The sequence below is a fragment of the Esox lucius genome, chromosome 19 (assembly GCF_011004845.1).
Source record: "Esox lucius isolate fEsoLuc1 chromosome 19, fEsoLuc1.pri, whole genome shotgun sequence".
Taxonomy (NCBI): domain Eukaryota; kingdom Metazoa; phylum Chordata; class Actinopteri; order Esociformes; family Esocidae; genus Esox; species Esox lucius.
Window position 1 is genome coordinate 7,186,876 of NC_047587.1, and position 19,473 is coordinate 7,206,348.

At 40.9% G+C, this 19,473-nt stretch overlaps 2 protein-coding genes across 13 annotated transcripts in view; one reads left to right on the top strand and one right to left on the bottom strand.

The window, feature by feature from the left end:
• The window catches only part of immp2l (inner mitochondrial membrane peptidase subunit 2), a 128,633-nt gene extending 120,430 nt beyond the window's left edge, over positions 1-8,203 (bottom strand). For 6 of the 10 annotated variants that reach the window (XM_010883215.5, XM_010883220.5, XM_010883217.5 and 3 more), the window contains exons 1-2: positions 8,103-8,203; positions 100-237 (exon numbers count right to left, since the gene is read on the bottom strand). In XM_010883215.5, the coding sequence (XP_010881517.3) occupies positions 100-234 (135 nt within the window). In that variant the 5' untranslated portion in view covers positions 235-237; positions 8,103-8,203. Of the gene's footprint in view, positions 1-99; positions 238-599; positions 759-8,087 lie in introns of those variants that run through there. The other 4 variants (XM_010883218.5, XM_010883219.4, XM_034288179.1 and 1 more) reach the window with 4 other exon arrangements.
• Positions 2,759-19,473, top strand: znf277 (zinc finger protein 277). Of its 3 annotated transcripts, none has more exons than XM_034288178.1 (11): positions 2,759-2,907; positions 12,332-12,542; positions 13,185-13,273; positions 13,487-13,569; positions 15,846-16,048; positions 16,394-16,526; positions 17,624-17,691; positions 17,797-17,893; positions 17,986-18,028; positions 18,158-18,332; positions 18,769-18,955. In XM_034288178.1, the coding sequence occupies exons 2-11, from the start codon at positions 12,430-12,432 to the stop codon at positions 18,953-18,955; spliced, it is 1,191 nt and encodes a 396-aa protein (XP_034144069.1). In that variant the 5' UTR covers positions 2,759-2,907; positions 12,332-12,429. The 3 variants fall into 3 exon arrangements, with proteins under 3 accessions (XP_034144069.1, XP_010881524.1, XP_010881523.1); XM_010883222.4 differs by lacking the exon at positions 2,759-2,907 and adding an exon at positions 8,169-8,259; XM_010883221.4 differs by lacking the exon at positions 2,759-2,907 and adding an exon at positions 10,248-11,009 and having other exon boundaries at positions 18,769-19,473.

The window sequence follows — 19,473 nt, forward strand, 5'->3', positions numbered from 1 at the left end:
CTGCTGTACTGAAAAGGTGAAGGCATGCCTTCTCTTGAATCAACAACCTCCATTAACTTAGAAATAAAGAAGGTTAAGAAGGTGCGGAATGTGCCCAACCTGCATTGAAGCCCCCTCTACCCGCGCTACGTAGGCAAAGCGATCCAAAACAGTGACAGTGACTGGCACCGCCACGAAGAATCCACTCACAAATGCCCGAACGTACCGGCGCCCCGCTCCCGCCTGCTGAGCCATCACCTGGGGACAAAAAAATAAACATCAGCTCATCTCAAAACAGAACAGACCGGGCAACCATACAAATTACAAACACAGCCATCAGAATACAACATACAAGTGTTAATGAAGAAACACACAGTGGGGGTTCGTGCTGGCACAATGACAAAATACAGTATAGCCTAATTTCTGTCTCACTCAGCGAGCACTTCTTTTTTTTTTATACGGAGAGCACATATTGCGTGAAGGCATTTTTCATCCTCCTCTGTTTTCCAAGACAACAGCAGGACAGCCAGACAAGTGTGAAATAACAGTGACACAGACCAAAGACCAATGACAGGCTAATGCATCAGTGGATTTAAATAACACTACAACCCGGGACATACTCAAACTTTGTTGTGACCGCTCCAGATTGTTGAGAGATTCCTTGAGAAACTTTAGAAAATGTGCACCTCAGAGATGCAATCCCATTCATTCTGGGCGGTGGCATATCCTTATCCTCATTCCCTGCGGCTCAATATCTAGTGCTTCACAGTTACTCCTGGGGTTCTAATCCAGGTTCTGGCATTCCAACAGTGCCTGCGGTCCATCAAAGGGCAGTGCAAATTGAATCAGCGCCATCTGGCGTCGGTGGGGTGGAAGCGTGCGACAGGGGTGCCTTGCAGCACTCCACTGACTCTTTACACTATATGAGAGAAGGATTAAACTATAGACACGTTGGCCTTATTATACATGCCCACTGTAGGCTTTCAAAATAAAGGACTGAGACACCTTCCCTTATTACAGTGGAAAATCTAGGGGGTCTCCTTTGAAGAAGTAGCATCACACTACCTCAGAAGGTGATGCCTTAATGAACTTCACATTCACACATCTAGCAGCGTAAGTCTTCTTTGATACTTTTGTGAAAAGATATAGTGTGAATAGACATTTTATGGCAGGCTGGGCATCTGTGAGCTCAGTTGTGGCTCCTCCTGGGGTAGGACCCAATTAATACTTCCTGGCTGGGCAAGTATTGTGATAAGCAACAGAACGACATGACAATGCGCATCAGAAGACAAGTCTTGATCTTTGACTCACTTGGATTTTTTTCTGCAATGAAGCAAGTCCATAACCGGCCTTAGACATAACTCATTTGGGGATGGAAGAAAAACGTAAGGTGTAAGATTGATAGCGTTTACCCATGTGTAAGAATAACAACCCTCCAAGAAAAAAAATTGTTTGCCCATAGCTGGCGAATACCTCCATCATCACTGGTTGATTCAACAAGCTTCCTTCAGTTGTCATGATGGACTAGCCTATTTAATAGGTTGAATGTGTATAAAGTTAGCTAGAAAAGCTCTTACAGAATGTGATTGAATAGGTGCTTCCTCTCAGAAAGACTGCTCTGCTGTGCTCTGTCCCCAGTCAACCTGCCATAATGAAGCTAATTAAAAGGCTAAATGGGGCGCTCTGGGGGAGGTGTGGTGGGTCGCCTGGGAACCATGAACAGTTCCAACTTCCCAATTTGGGATGGTTATGCTGTAACCGGTGTCAACTGTACACCATGCCTATGGTTGAACAAATAAGGAAATACATGTGTGTGCATGAATGATTCAAATATTTTTTTCTATTTAAAATAAACGACCAAGCACACAGTGAGGACTCAACCTGTACCAAAATCTATGCACACACAAGCGCGCGCACACACACACACACACACACACACAGCCTACAAAACACACACGCACACCGAAAGACACACGGCCTACAAAACACACATGCCCCAAAGACAGACACATACAAAGACTGAGCCCTACAGCTTCCAAACCAAACAAATGAACGATTTCCGCGCCCCTGTATATTTTACGTCCTATTAAACACAGTAATCTCTTCCCTAAACCCGCCACAGCGCAATGTAAGACATCAGTTACCATGTGCTGGAGGGAGATGCACTCCAGCATGGAGGCAGAAAATCCATTCTAGCATAACAATCCATCCTGACATGAACATATTGCCATTCTTACATTTTCATAGAGTACATAAACCAAAACCAATTGAATCAGGTGAGGCATTAGGCAGGCTATAAAGAGTTAGAGTGAGGTTAGGAAGGCACCGAGCAGCTGTGCGGCATTAAGCCAGCTTTCCTCCTGTGCTGACAGAGTTATTTTTGTTAACTGACAACCTATCAACCCAGCAAACACATTCATATCTACCTAGCTAAAACATTTACATCCAGCCAGCTAATACAGTACAGACCATTGAAACCAAAAGTCTACATTGAAAATTTCCCCAGATTCGTTTTTCCTGTTCATCCATGACATCACTACATAAAGAAGAGACCGACAGAATGCGATTTTAAAGAAACGGTCAAATTGAAAAAGGTGCAACGGAGTATATACTACAGCCTGAGGTGACAGATTGTTTGACAGAATGTCTGGGTCACGTGGGTAACTAAGCCAAGACCAAGCTAGCCCTCCTTTCCCATTCCCAGCTACGGATTGGCATTTTCTGCAACTGGTCTGAACCATCTTCTTTTGCAGTGCGGCAAAGTTGTTCTGTAGGCCTTTCCATGGTGCACCGAGCGCTCTGCAAGGCATTGTTTACTGCCAGGTGACAACTGCACACAAGCACATAAAGTGCGCTCCACTGAGGAGAAAAGCCTTTATCAAGGCTGAGGTAAATGGATTAATACTGTTGACAGCGCTGACAAACAAGGTAAAGCACCACATCTATTTTTCAGCATTTGTATTCATGCCAATAACCAAATTTACAGGAGTAAGCCCTGTGATAAGCTGCTGCAATACACTACACGTGATGTCGTAAATAAACATGTATCTGGTGATGTTGTTCGATTGTGCTGCTCCAAGTATCTTGCTGATGAAACAAACTTGATTTTAGTTGTTACAAAGTAACAATGATCTGTATCTACTAAAGTAGATAGTTTATTAAGCTCACATCTAAAAAAAAAATGTCAATAACATTGTATGTAAAGACTACAAGTCTTACGAAAGCACATTTTCCTTCAACACCGGTCAACTGTGGAAGACCAGCAGGTCAAGACCAAGGCCGTATTTAGCGCTCAAGAAACACTGAGGTAAAATGAATAGGTTGTTAAATACATTATCTATAATGCTTTCTAGCATTATCGTAGCCTCTTCGCTCGCGACCTACAGTAGCAATGCCAGCACAGTACAGTACTGTAACGTACTCAGTCCGAGCGAAAAGCTAAATTAAACTTCAGCTAATATTACTGCAATTAACAAAGGTCAGACCCTGTATTCGGTTATAAGCGAAAGGTTAGAATGAACCATTGTGAGAGTAATGTAGAAAACATGCGTTACCTGTCTATGACGTACAGTAATGCTACAAACATTGGTTACATGTTAGCTACTGTACAGTTACAACAGGTTGCTGATTAAGCTGCCAACTGAAAATAATCTTCAAATATATTCTCAGTAGATTAATGAACTATTCATAAACCAATTTTTCTGGATATTCAATAAGGTAAAAATCAGGGCAGGCTCTAAAGCAAAATGTTATTTGGGGCACCGTTCCCTAGGGAGGACCCAAAGCAATCGCTTATGCCTATAACCCCTGGTACGATCAGATATAACACGTTAGATCGCTTGGTGGGGTTTGTCCACACATTTTCTGGCAGGTTGAAGGGATACCAGGGAAGCCCTACATTATCCAGTTAATTTAAATATCTAATTATTTCAGCAACAAGAACACTAGGGGTCCAGCAGATGTAATAAATTACATTATTTTCAATTGCTGTTGTGTACTGTTTTACAAATGGCACAGGAGGAGCCACACACAAATTGTGGAAAGAAAGTTATGGGCCCATGCAACCTCCTAAAATCATTGGGCATACACAACAAATACATTTCACACAGGCCCCACATTTAGTTGCATAATATAAAGTTGATCAGCTGTTATTTTATATCTATATATCTATATCTATATATATATATATATATATATATACATACATACATATATACACACACAAATACATACACACACACACACACACACACACAAATACATACACACACATATATATATAGAAAATCTCTAGCATAAATCAAATGAAGCCAGACCTACTGTTTCGCTTCAATTGGATTTCCAGGGCTATGTGTTGTATATATGCCAATGAGTAATGCTCACACAGGAATCACCTCAGAACAATGAATCCACCAGAGATGATACACAAAAGGTACCATGGATACTGATTACAGCTTGCCATCACTAGCTTTCCCAAAAGTCTCTGCAGTTCTGCCGGCACAGCATTTCCCCACAGCTTTACCAGAACACATTCCCATCTCCACAAAACCCACAACCCAGCGAGGGCTTCACGAGAGCTTTAGAGAGCCAGGGCTAAGCTGTAGCAACAGACTGAAGAAAATGGAAGATTTTAAACAGACTTTACAGCATCAAAGCCAGACATAGGCTAATACCAAGCAATGTATCAAACTTCATATCCAATTAAATGTTGACTTAGACAGTGAATGGATGTTAAAAACCCATGTTTATTATAAAATAACAACTTTTTTTTATCATCCCTGATCTTTGTTTGTCCCAACCCATGAAATGCTTTCTCGGGTCAAGGAGACATTAGGAAAAAAACATCTTAAAATGTTTACATATACAGCACCGATTGGTAGATGGCCTAGAGCCCAACCCCTTACCCGGAGGAACAGTATTGTGTTTAAAACAGTAATTGGAAGTCAACCAAACGTGTCATCCCATCTGAACAGGATAAAACTCCAGGCATTTTTTTTTTCTTTCAAACTTTGTTTTTAATTGGGATGCGGCGATCTATTGGCTAGCAATCGGTCTAGGACGATTATAGACAAAGATTGCTTTGCATTGTTACAGATATTTCAGACCGATTGTGCTTTCCAGCATTTCCACAGCGTTTATTTTACCGTGGTATTCCGGCATGCTAGAGGAGTTGTGGCAGTTAACCGCACTAGCACGTGTCTTTCTCTGTGACCACGTTAACCTCCTTTCAGGAGCAGCTGAACGTTTCCATTCTGTGATATTTTGGCTTAGAGTACACTCAGGTGAGGTCACAATATTTCTTTGTAAGTTGTTCAACAATATACGACCGCATTTGTTAACAGAAATAAATGTATTCCTTTTCTGAATCAAAACACAGCATACTCGTTCTTATTGATTTATGGTGTGTAAAGTGATGGGGATTGGCTGGCAAAATGAGTGACTGGTAGAGTTTGAATCTACCTGGCACATTTGCAGGTCAACCAGAATTAATGTGATGCCCTGCCTAGAAGAATTAAGTGCTTTTAAGGCTGCAAACAAAGCTAATTTAAACAAATTACTCTGCAAATTACCCCTATCCAAATGTTTTGAGATTTAAATACCTTAACTACATTGTTTATTACATTTATACCCACGCATTGTATAAGGTATAATTACAGAAACGGAATGTGCATTTATCATTTATACATTTTCCATTCATTATCAGACGTCCGACATTTGAGAATATTTTGTTATTAAAATATACTGAAAATGATTGAGTTTACATTTTAAATGCCAAGGTACACAGGTGCAGACATGACAAAACATGTATCAGCCGATACGAATATCGGTATTGGACAATTATTTTCTTAGCGCTGCATCCCTAATTTCTAAAGTAATAGGAATATGAGCAAACAAATACTGAAGTGAGTTATGAAGTAGGTAGCCAATCTATGAACTAAAGAAACCAAGTAGAAGCTGCCCTGCTGCTTAAATCGCTAAGCCATCCCAAGGTGCAGTGGGAGACAGTAAAAGCTGTGCTCCAAAGTTTCTATCTCCACAATACTTCAGACCACAATCACTGCAAATCACTTCTGTTTTAGCTAAGGTTCAAGCAGTTTTATCAAGGACACATTAATGAATACCCAGATGAATAAGTAGCAATCAGCCTGCTAGAGGAATGCACTTAATGGTGGGCATTAGCATCCCTAGGGTCCCACAGTTCAATACATGGCTTACAAAAATGAAAGTTATTGACTGACCCTGAAAAAAAACCATTTAGAGCTGCAGGCATCAACATATTTGAAACCAGTAAGAACCAATGCATTTTGCATTCCAATCCTAATGAAACATTGGTCTGGCAGCTTGCCACCGAGACCAAGTCTCTTAAAAAGAAAAACAAGCACCTCTCTCTCACGGTCTCCCTCTCTGCTCACCAACTACATAAATGTACTAAAGCGCTAGATAATGTACATACATTTCAGTCATTTAGCAGCATCCCATTATCAGTACGAGACACTCCTTTCATATTAGAGAGCACAGAGACGGAGAGAAAAACAGACAAGCGGGAGAGAAACGGCATCGGGGCACTGGCCAGCCAGCAGCAGATTCATTTTTCCTGATGAGTGCTTAATTAAAGAGTCCTGTGCAGATGGAGAAGTAGCACCTCAATGCCTCCATCTGTGAGCACGGCTACCGCTCTGCTCAGCAGGCAGGGTCCATGTGGCCGGTCCACACAGCGAGCTGTGTGAAATGATGCATGGTGGATCTTTTCAAGAACTGCCGTGTGCTGACACCATATTATTAATTCATCTCCTTTCTTTGTGATTCATACGTGCCTGTGTTTCATACTGCATTACAACCTACATTTTGAGTAGTATCTGAGTGGTGGGATAGTCTTCAAAAGGTTGTATGAAATAAATTATATACAGACTAATCCCTTTACCGTAATCACTGACTGTTCAATAATCTCCTGCGAATGCTGAACAGCCTGGTGTGATGCAGAGCATGGCCACGGGCTGTTAGCCAAAACTAAGGTGATTATTGTGGTGTCAGATTTTTTGACTGTAAGCTCACGGGTACAGGCCCAATGCCCAGGTCCACAAATGGGATTTGTCTCTCAAGCAGAACAGACACAGTGTGTCTGCCTCTAGCTGGAAGCTGCATTACAACCCCAGCTTCTGATGACCTTGGGCATTCAATGGGGAGATTGAGGTCAGAGTGCCAGTGTAATTACTATGAAGGATCTCTTATTCAGAGATCAAAGTGTGCAGTTATATTATCGAAACAACTATGAATAAAATGTTCCCTTTCATGAACGTAATGATGAGTTGTTCATCCAGCAGGAAAATAATGCAATAATAAAAACTTTTAAGAGCCACTTCGGTCACATGACCATCCATCTGAAATCTCCTAGCAGAAAGTCCCATCTTGAAAACGAATCAATGGTTTACAAGATATACACTAAATAGGGTATAAACGCAACGTGTAAAGTGTTGGTCCAATGTTTTTAGTAGGTGAACAAAAAAAATGTGTATTCTATTGAACCACGCATTGAGCGCATTATGGTTATTGTGGTCATTTTATCATAACATACAAATTGTCATAAGAAACTTGGAACCAGGGCTGCCACGAAAACATTACATTCTATTTACATGTAATTGTGAAAAAGTCATAAAAGCATTAGGTTACTAATGCATTAACATTTGCTTCGATCGGTGCACTTTAATGGTAAACAATGTGTTACAGTCCACTGTCCAGTTTTGCACAAACCATTTGCAATTGTGTGCCAACACTGATGGAATTGTACCCAGGACAGCGTTAGACACCAGTTTGATAATGTATTACATCGAGATACGTCGAAATAGTCCCTGCGCGTGTTTGTGCTCCACACCACGTTTGACATAAACCAACCACCTGCATTCACCTCGCCCTCATTTCTGTACGGATTGTCACGTTTGCTAGCTAACTGGCTGGCTAGCAAGACAAGGTTCCGGCGTCCACTAGCAAAAAAGGAAAACAAACAACGCAAGTCTAATGCAACCAAAACAGGGAAAATGCAACACAATTCCATGTATTTCAGACTTTCTATTCCTCTTAAGGCTCCTCATTCTAAATGAACAACAACCTACATTCGTTTCACCTACCAGAAATGTGACTTCCGTGCTCGTGTTTCTACTGTGTCACGAATCCAGAGCTCTTCAAGGTCCTAGAAAGAACCATTTTGCTTGGCGCTTAGATTTTCGCCCCATAATCATGCCTTCCATACCTTCTTTTTTTTTATTGATTCAAGATATCAAAACGGTAGGCATCTATATTTACTTCATATACTAAGTTAATTGCTTCACTTAATTAGGAAAAACCAAAATCAAGCATGGACACATTGTAGAATGTATATTATCGGTAAAGTTAAAAACATGCAGATTTTTTTATGAATGTGTAAGTTTTCAGAAGCTTGTGAACTATGTGTTCCTTTAATGTTGTACTTATGGGTTTAATAAGAAACAGATCTGGGCCTGGCCAAAGGCTCTGAATTTAGCCTTAAAGCACTTTTGGGAAACTGGGCCCACACAGAAGAGAGCTCAGAGCACGACCTTGTCACACTTATCTCCAAGGACAGAACATCCTGTACTCTGAGCTGAATGCCTTATATGGCCTATGAAGAAAAATTTGGTATTAGATACAATATCTCCTAATTCAAATGCTTAGAGCTATGGAAATACAAGATAAGTGACCTATTACTCACATAGCACTTTCATCCTGACTCCTTAAACCATTTCAGAAGAGAAATGAAGCCTCAGAGCTATGGTATATGGAAATGGAGGCCTGGGTGTCAAATACTAACTTCTTAACTGAGGGAAAATGGGCGATAATTAAGATGTTTAATGAAGTATGCAGAAGTCAATGTCCCAGTATCTACAGCAGATACATTCCCTGAATTTTGTTGAGGGTTTTAGTTTTTGAGATAAGATATATCGATCAAGTTTAGTAAGAAATGTTGTAGCATATTTACAAGTAGCGGACGCTCTCATTCAGAGTGACATACTTGAGCACTTCTGATTACTCGCCCTACGCTCTACCCACAAGGCCATCTGCCACTCCATATGGCCTGTGACATCATATTTTATTAAACTCAAGGCTTCTCATATTGGTTGTCTTTGCTAACGTCAGAATATTTGCTCGGAGGACATGAACTCAACACAGAGCTGCTAATTGCCAGAACAATAGGGCTTATTACCTTGCCTTCATTCTATGAAAACTATGGTCAAACATAGCTACAATATTTGTTTCTACATTAATTATCCAATTATGAATTCACATCAACATTTAGAGAAGTCATGGGTTCACTGATTATACAGAGTCTGGATTTTCCTTTTGGCCTTCATTAAAGTCAGAATCCTAGATCCATTATCAGTCCCCAGCCATGCAGTGCCATCAGTCCCCAGCCATTATGGCCCTCTGATATTTGTAAGGTATAAATATATTAACACTGCTGAAACATTGATGAGACATAAAGGTGATGTGTTTCTCTGGGGGGGGGGGGCACGTGGCATGATACCCAGTCATATGTTATGTCACAGACAGCATGCTCTCTAAGGATTATGAATGCGTCCCAAATGGCACGCTATTTCATATATAGTGATGTTACCTCTGAATAGTGCACAACCCTTGTCAAAACGACTGCACTACTATAGGAATAACAAGGGCATTTGGGACACAGATGTAAATGAGTTAGCATAGGGCCCCACCATGCATCGGTGCAGAGGAAAAGGAGCGTGCGTTTGGACACCAGGCAGAGTGAAACAGTGACCAACACGGGTGGTTCTGCCCACATAATGACATCTTTTGAGGCTGCAGACTTCTAAATGATAAAAACAGCTGCTGAGCAGGCAGTTGCTATGCAACAATCGTGTGCAAAGCTAGCAGCAGTCGCAGCGATGGCCAGGTGGGCTTCAGGCGAGAAGGGAGATGACTGGGCACAAACTGGCTATTGGACACCTCTGAACACTGTGGGGAACTCAAGCAGGCTGCCGAAACCACAGGGACGGATACTTTACTTTAATAGGAAATGTGCAGCTTGGGCTCGTCTTGGGAAAGAGAGAGTGGCATAATGGTTTTTATTGTCAGACACCATCCAGATTTCAAATTCAAATTTGGAGTGGCATTTAGTCTGGAGCGTATATTGAAATGCTCTATACTGTATTGACTGCTGGATTTCACACTCATTGTGTCAGAAAGAACATTCTATATGGCAATGCAGAAACATGCATCTTATTTTCTTTTGTCAAAGATGATTACAAGGGAGAAAATGAGCAACGCACCAGATTATACCTACTGGAATTTCAAGACAAATTGATGCTATTTTGAGTGCACCATTATAATTGAAAGTGAGACTGCCATTTTGTCCATCACGCATCGGTTAATCTCTGAAATCCTTATATCCATAGATAATAGGACCCCTTTCTGTATTTGGAGTTGAGCAAAGAGGGAAACAGTGGGCAGGAATAAATCTGCGTCCTTCACTAGCACGGTTGAGTTTGCTAGGGAAGACCGGCTCATAAGGCAGGAATGAAATTAATGGTACCTCTACTTACCTCCACTTCCTCTCTATCCCCAATCCCTGGAGTTTAATTATACCCTGTAAGCTTGTCTGAATAATGCAACACCTGAGCACACCTGAATGCCTCTGCTCAAACAGAAAGAACGAGTGAGGGATGAGGGAAGGGGGGAGAGATGGAGAAAATATGGGGCAGAGAGAGAGAGGACGGGGGTGAACATGCAATTAAAAAGACTCAAATCTCACATCGAAACTTATGGACGTAGACTAATGTCATGCACTGTTAGTTCTCTATTCCATGTACCTGGTGCCCTGAGGTCTAAACCAGTCCCCGATTAGAGGGCTTGAATGAAAACCAGTGGTATTAGTGAGCCACTGTTTAGGGCTACCATCTAGTGGTCTTGGTTTACATTGCATTTTTTTGATTGGTAAGTAGTCAGCTGTTGAACCACGTGACATTTGAAGATGGCTGCCTGCATTAAGCCTGAAACTTCAGGTAACCTGTCACTATATATCTATATAACGCTAATCCTTAACCCGTATGACCTTCCCTTCAGGTCAATAAGATGTATATTTCTCTCCGTTATGTTCCGTTTAATGAAGGGCCAAATGTAATATACGCTAAAACACTCAAAGAAAGTGCTAGGTGCTGGCGTAGCTGGGTAGGTAGTAATGTTACTTTAGGGGACTTCTGAAAAGAGCGACTCGTCTTTTTCGGCATTTGCTCATGTAGTATCTTTGCTAAGTCGGTCATTTGATTTGTTCGATGTATTGGTGGAGTTTGTCAATTATTTACGATGTGATACAGCATAGACAAGGGATGATAAACCAAAGTGGGCAACTGAAACTAATCGACAGCGGCTTTTACTTATTGACAGCGGCTTTATATACATACGTGCACTTTTCAGAAATTTACTTTTTGGAGTATCGTTCAAGAGATAAAGGAGGCCAAATTCTATTCTACCTGTGAATCACAATCACACACTTATTTATCACTGGAAAATAATTATGCATGCAAGTTTTATCTTAATTTAAAAGCTAACAAACACCTTTCCACTATAATTTGTGTGTGGTGGTATTGGACCAGTAACTGAAAGGTTAACTGGATCGAATGACCGAGCCTACAAGGTAAATTGAGCAAGGCCTTCAACCCTAATTGCTCCCGAATAGCAGTCAATAATGGCTGTCTATGAACCCACTCTCCGAAGCTGTCCTAGGTAGAGTGGGAGAAACCGTTTCCAATTCACACGTTTAATACACCTTGAATATATGTATGTAATCTGGCAAATGTAAGCACCTACCTAATTCTTATTCAGATGAATAATAGAACTTTTAATGCAAAATATTGTATGTAGCTCCTTTCATCACTTGTAAAGAGCTCCTGTCATCAGGGATGTGGCCAGGAATGCTGGGCCCCCTGAAATGATACATGCATGGGGCCCCTCACATATAGACAACATTGGTAATATTATGATCAGTAGGCCCTGCCAAACCATGGGCCCAATGAATCATATCCATCTTTTACCACATTAGTGATGGCCCTGCCTGTCATCAAGCACAATACATGTATGCATGTAGTCTTCAAATAGGGTTTTGACAACCTTGTTATTTTTTTTTTATCGTTCAGGTAAACAAAAAACAATTCTGACTACCTCTTTCATGGGCTAAACACATGTAGAACGTGAAAAGGGTTGCTACCCCACTGTAATGCTGCATTTTGCTTTTTGTGTTCTCATGAGGGTACTTTCCTTCTTGGTTATAAAAATAGGCAGAAAATCACATTAATAATGCAAGAAAAGCATGTCTCTCACTCCTTAGATGAACAGGAGTGGATACTGGAGCCTCTGTGTTTCCCAGAGCGGCCAGCTGCGGAAATTGGATCATTTTCTCATGACGATGCAGAGGTGGTGACTTGTATGTTCTGCTCCCACTCAAACCCGCTTTTGGAGAAGGACCTCCTCCTAAAGCACCTGGTACTGGAGCACAAATTGGTGATTGCTGACGTCAAACTCATTGCTGACTTCCCTAGGTATGTAACCAAGATTCTGTGGGCCTGTCATGTTGTTGTGGGATGTAGACTTATCACAATTATAACACGATGGCGATTATTTGAGATGACCGCAATCGTTTTGCACAATATTTAGATTCCACAGGTATATGTTTCCATTCAAATAAGGTAATTTTACATAATTTGTGAATTATGTAAAATTGTATGTAAAAAACACGAAGTGTCTTCTGCTGATGGATAACCCTCTTATGGGCGCAGCGGTGTGTCTGACAGCTCTGGGGAGGTTATGCTGCACATAACTGACAGACTGTCCTTTGCGAATTAATTTCATGATGTTTGTCATTTAATGTTATCAAAATTATTTATTTGGCAAAATCACTTCCATCGATTATTATTATATATCTTTGTTTTCTCCAGCGCTTGTTGCCTTTTGAAAATAAAATTCCTACATTGACTGTCTTGAGCTCCTTTTTATTAATTTAGGTAGGCATACACAATAGTTTTGGAACAAGCTATTTAAATAATTGTGAGAGTTGAAACATCACAGACCAACTAAATCCTTCATGTGTGGTAATCAGTACCCTGCCTCTTCCCCAGAGGAAATGTGTCTCATACTGCCTCTGAACCACTAAAACTATGTTCTGCTGTGTCCATTTCATTCAGATACATGCAATACTGGAAGAAGAGAATATCTGAGCAACCCATAACAGATTTCTGCAGCGTGATAAAGACTAATGCACAGGGCCCTGTTGGTAACTTGAATTGAATTTACTATAAAGTTAACAGCCTGGATGTTCACAAAATGGTTTCTACTATACACTGTTGTTGCCTTATATTGTTTTTCAATACACAAGTTTTGGGGCATTTACCGTAAAATAAACAGCCTGGATGTTTACAAAATAATTTGTACCATATATAGTTGTTGTGTTATATTGTTTTTCAATTCACAATTTTTGGGCTTTCAGAGAAACAGGAGCACTATTTTCTTCTGTGTGACGTTCTGCCAGAGGACAGGGTACTTAGAGAAGAGCTCCAACAGAAACGACTGGTGAGTTTTCAGGAGCCCTTCTGCTGCTGATAGATATCAGTAAAACATATACATACGCTAAAATTCACAATGCACCTCAGAGTTACTGATCCAGTAAAAGGTGTTCTTGTGTTTTTTTAAATATGCATAATATGCATTATTATGTTTTAAAAGACAAAACATATTCAGGATCATCACTCTAACTGTCACATATTTGTATCTTGCCCCTGGGATTCCCTTTAGTTGACGTTGACATGTGTACATAAAATAACAAGATGCAGTGGATATAAAACGTCTACACACCCCTTTTAAAATGGCAGGTTCTTGTGATGTAAAAGAATGAGACAAAGATAAATCATGTCAGAACTTTTTCCACTTTTAATGTGACCTATAATGTGAACAATTCAATTGAAAAACAAACCGTCAAGGGGGAAAATGAAAATAACTCCGTTGCATAAGTGTTCACAACCTCTTATAACTGGGGATGTGGCTTTGTAAGCCTTTCCAGACAGAGATATCTCAATATCTTGTTTTTTAACTTTTTTTAATCTTTCGGAATTTATTTTGATCTCAGCATGATGTGTTCTGAAACCAATCAGTGTGACATATGACATAATAGAGGAAATCAGGAAGGGGACAAATACATTATCATGGCCCTGTAGATTCTTGAAAAAAAATCTGTAGTCTGAATTTAATTAATACCAGGTCAAAAGTGTGTACAAATTATAATGAACACACTCCTATATGGAGTAATGTCATTTTCTATATATATGTTTTTTTTTTCCAGGCGCAGTATTTGCAGTGTAGAGCTAGATACAGTATAAAACCAGTGCTATTTAGCAGATTATGTGGAAAAGGTTTGGTGCGAATATTGGGACAACCTGGTTGTCCAAACCAACTGAGAACCACTGGTTTCATTTACCTAGTAGCATACTGGTGCATAGATGTTAACTATATTGCCTTATACATTTCAATGATGGCTTTTATTGTGATAAAGAAAATCTGAGTGCTGCCAGCATAATATCCTGCTGCTAAAATAGAGACTGGTCTAATGCATGTCAGTAACAGACGGGTCCATACAGACTGGTCTAATGCATGTCAGTAACAGACGGGTCCATACAGACTGGTCTAATACATGTCAGTAATAGACGGGTCCATACAGACTGGTCTAATACATGTCAGTAATAGACTGGTCTAATACATGTCAGTAATAGACGGGTCCATACAGACTGGTCTAATGCATGTCAGTAACAGACGGGTCCATACAGACTGGTCTAATGCATGTCAGTAATAGACGGGTCCATACAGACTGGTCTAATGCATGTCAGTAACAGACGGGTCCATACAGACTGGTCTAATGCATGTCAGTAATAGACGGGTCCATACAGACTGGTCTAATACATGTCAGTAATAGACTGGTCTAATACATGTCAGTAATAGACGGGTCCATACAGACTGGTCTAATGCATGTCAGTAATAGACGGGTCCATACAGACTGGTCTAATGCATGTCAGTAACAGACGGGTCCATACAGACTGGTCTAATGCATGTCAGTAATAGACGGGTCCATACAGACTGGTCTAATACATGTCAGTAATAGACTGGTCTAATACATGTCAGTAATAGACGGGTCCATACAGACTGGTCTAATACATGTCAGTAATAGACGGGTCCATACAGACTGGTCTAATGCATGTCAGTAATAGACGGGTCCATACAGACTGGTCTAATGCATGTCAGTAACAGACGGGTCCATACAGACTGGTCTAATGCATGTCAGTAATAGACGGGTCCATACAGACTGGTCTAATACATGTCAGTAATAGACTGGTCTAATACATGTCAGTAATAGACGGGTCCATACAGACTGGTCTAATACATGTCAGTAATAGACGGGTCCATACAGACTGGTCTAATGCATGTCAGTAATAGACGGGTCCATACAGACTGGTCTAATGCATGTCAGTAATAGACGGGTCCATACAGACTGGTCTAATACATGTCAGTAATAGACGGGTCCATACAGACTGGTCTAATGCATGTCAGTAATAGACGGGTCCATACAGACTGGTCTAATACATGTCAGTAATAGACTGGTCTAATACATGTCAGTAATAGACGGGTCCATACAGACTGGTCTAATGCATGTCAGTAATAGACGGGTCCATACAGACTGGTCTAATACATGTCAGTAATAGACTGGTCTAATACATGTCAGTAATAGACGGGTCCATACAGACTGGTCTAATACATGTCAGTAATAGACGGGTCCATACTCCATACGCGTTGGTCCATAGGAGGAGATCCTGGAGCAGCAGCAGAGGGAGCGGGATGACAACAGCTTCCAGCGCATCTGCATGTTCTGTAACGAGGAATTCACTGGGAACAGATCGTCTCTGCTCAATCACATGGCCAGGGAGCACTCCTTCAGCATGGGGCTGCCAGATAACATCGTGTACTGCGTAGAGTTTCTTGACCATCTACAGAGGAAACTAGATAAGTAAGTACACATTTTTTGTTAAGGATATCCTTATTAACTTTTGTTTATGCTATGATTACGCTATTATACTTACAGCTCAGGTAAACATTAGGAGACCACTACACCTTTTTCTGGAAATGAAAGAAAAAGGTGCAGTGGTCTCTTAAGTTTTTCCGGAGCTGTATTTTGAGAATAAATGACAAAATAGCAGATATTAGTAACAATTTTGTGTAAGTCAGTACTGTTCTTTTTTATGTGGAGGGCCTGCGTGACACACTTTTTATACATTAATTTGCATTATTTACTTAATTTGCATTAATTAGCATACTTCAAGAAAACCCATTTTGAGTGACTGATTGTTTTCAGTCTGCAGTGTCTGTATTGTGAGAAAACATTCAGAGACAAGACGACACTGAAGGATCACATGAGAAAGAAACAGCATCGAAGAATCAATGCCAACAACCACGAGTATGACCGCTTCTACATCATCAACTACCTGGTACGCTGTGTAATGGTGTCCATATGTTTTCAGGAACAAAAATCATTCAACTGTCGTGACATAACCTGAGATTGTGAGAAGTCAATGCTTTTTTCAGTTCCACACTTTTCAGATGAATGGGGGAAAAAAGTGGCGTGTGTGTGAAAGGGTGCCAATATGTAACAAATAAATATGCATATCAGAGTTTAATGGCTAGAATCGGCATACTGAGGTGTACCGGGATACCCCCTAAACTCAGTACAAAACATTTTGACCAGCTGGTCAATTATAATAAATTATTCATATATATATAAATTCATATATATATGAACAATGTGATGTAAAATGGAGATGTCCTCGACTCTCTGGGGGTGTGCTGTCCAGAACCATGTTTCCTTACACCAAATTACCGTGAATTCAAAGCACGTGGATTGTTTCCACTGAAAGTATAAACACAAGTCATCAAAAAAGCACTGATATGGTAACGAAATTGGATCCAACTTTGGAGCTGCTGGTAGTTGATTTAAAAAATAAAAATGTCATTGTGGCAAAGCTTGACAAAAATGAACGCCACAGAAGCAGAATGCAAAACGTGCAAGCAAAACATGTAATGTGTAGGTAGTTCCACAAGTGGATTGCTGCTTCATTCAGCAGACCTACACCCCATACAGGGACGAATGTGCAACATGGTGTTCTTGGGTATACATGACATTTTATTACAACCTTGTAGGTCAGGCTTGTCTAGCCTGAAGTCTCGTGTTTTGTTTATTTCATGCTGTAACATGAATTAACATAACTAGATCTTAAGAGGTTTGGAGTTTGAACTAGTCTACATAACCAAAATACTGAGGTGACTTTCAGAGCTTTGAGTTAATTACATGTAAAAAATAAAACTTCTGATCCCATGCGTACATTTCTACAATTATGCTTTTAAATGGCATTTCCTGTTTGATCAAGAAAGCCCAGTCATTTATTTAGAATTTTCTCTGGAAGCACAATTGGTGGTTTGTATGGGTTTTTCTTGTTTTATTTGATCTCTAAATACGTTACCTTCAGAAACGTTACCTTCAGAAACATACAATGAAAAGAAAGTGATGAAGACTGTTTCCCCCCCCCAGGAGTTAGGGAAGACATGGGAAGAAGTCCAGTCAGAAGATGATCGGGAAATGGTGGAGAATGAAGAAGAGTAAGATCCTCTTTACGACTGTATGGAATGCACCGTTGCAGTGTTGAAATTAGCACATTCAGGGCAGCCTGAAAGGTTTCTGAAGGCTCTGTCTGTCCTCGACAGTGACTGGTCCGACTGGCAGGCTCATCCCATGTGTGCAGTGTGCCTGTTCTGTGAGCAGCAGTCCGAGAGCATGGACCAGATTTATACACACATGGAGGTGACAATATGAATGTTGACCAATTAGGTGCGTTTTGCGTGTTGCTATTTCAATGGGGTTTATTGGTAATGTCCTTTGCCCGGTATTTTCAGGAGACCCATGGATTTGATCTGCACAAGTTGAAGACAGAACTCCGTGAGTAATGTTCAAGTGCTCTGTATCGCAGTACAAACTCCAGCGTATTGAAAAACCAGAACGTTCACCCGCACCGTCCCAAATGTTGGTCAGATTACTCCTCCCAGATACTAGCGTGTCTTCTTCCAGATCTGCGGTTCTACCAGCAGGTCAAACTGGTCAACTACATCAGACGGGAGATCCACCACTGCCGTTGCTATGGTTGCCAGGAGAAGTTTGGCTCCAAAGCTGAAGTCATACATCATGTAATGGATGCAGGTCATGTGATGCAGCTACCAGAGACCTCCACGTGGGACCAACCACAGTATGTCTGCTGCACTCATAACTTACCTGTTGTAATTTAATACTGTTTAATTATCAGCATGGCATTGCATTGTGTTTCCTATACTCCATGTTTGTTAGGTGTTGCTGGTTGAATGTTTGCTTAATTACCCATCTAAAATAGCGGTATTAAAAAAAAAATCTGACAGAATTTCTGGGGATCCACCTCAAATCTAATACTAAAAAAAGATTATGAATAAATGATTATACTCATTGTGCCTTTGTTCTAATTATCTATCTCCAAGAAAGGTTGCGTATTATTCTGTACAATAAGCGCTCCTAATTTTTCAGAGGATTGCATTTGTGGAGGCTTGTCCCTTGGACACCACCGGTGTAGAGTTGTAGCGGTTTCTGCTAGTGCTAGCTACTCAGCAGTCTTAAGGGCCAGTCGTCACAGCTCGTTGTCCCCACGTCCACAGGTATTACTTCCCGACCTATGAGAACGACGCCCTCCTCTGTGTCCTGTCGGACAGTGACAGTGAGTCGGAAGACCACGGCCGCGGGGGGGACATCCCCGTCATAGCTGAGGACATCTCCAACCTGAGAGCACTGAAGCAGACCAGTGTCCTTAATCACCTTCTGAAGGACACAGGCTGCCCCAGTTAGAGCTGGATGGATGGTCCGGAAAGATCTTTACATACAGTATGTCTGTCTGTGTAGGGACTCGGTGAAGAAGGGACACATTTCAACTCGTTTGCTCTCCTGTAACAGAATGTTTGCGTTGCTCAGCTGACTCCCGTGTGTACGTACTTCTACAGGCCTGTGAACAAGAATGAGTACTGCCTTGGGCTAGAGTGATTTAACATGGGATGCTAGTGCATGTGTATCCGGAGTCAGTGTTTCAGACAGTATAATGCATGACTGCAGACACATGATAAGGGCAGTTTATTTTCCCAACACATGCAATATGTTTCAGCAACCAACTCCGCTGGCGATTGTAAATAAACATGACAAATTCTTTCCTCTTATTCAGAGTGCCATTTTTACAGACAACGGTGTTTGAAAACATTTCACTTCAAATGTGTCTGGATGCCAGCGAGACAGACTTCTGTGAGCTTGTGTGGGACAGAATGTCAGTCTCATTTCCCCCGTGTGTATATAACAACATGTTCTTGCTATTATGA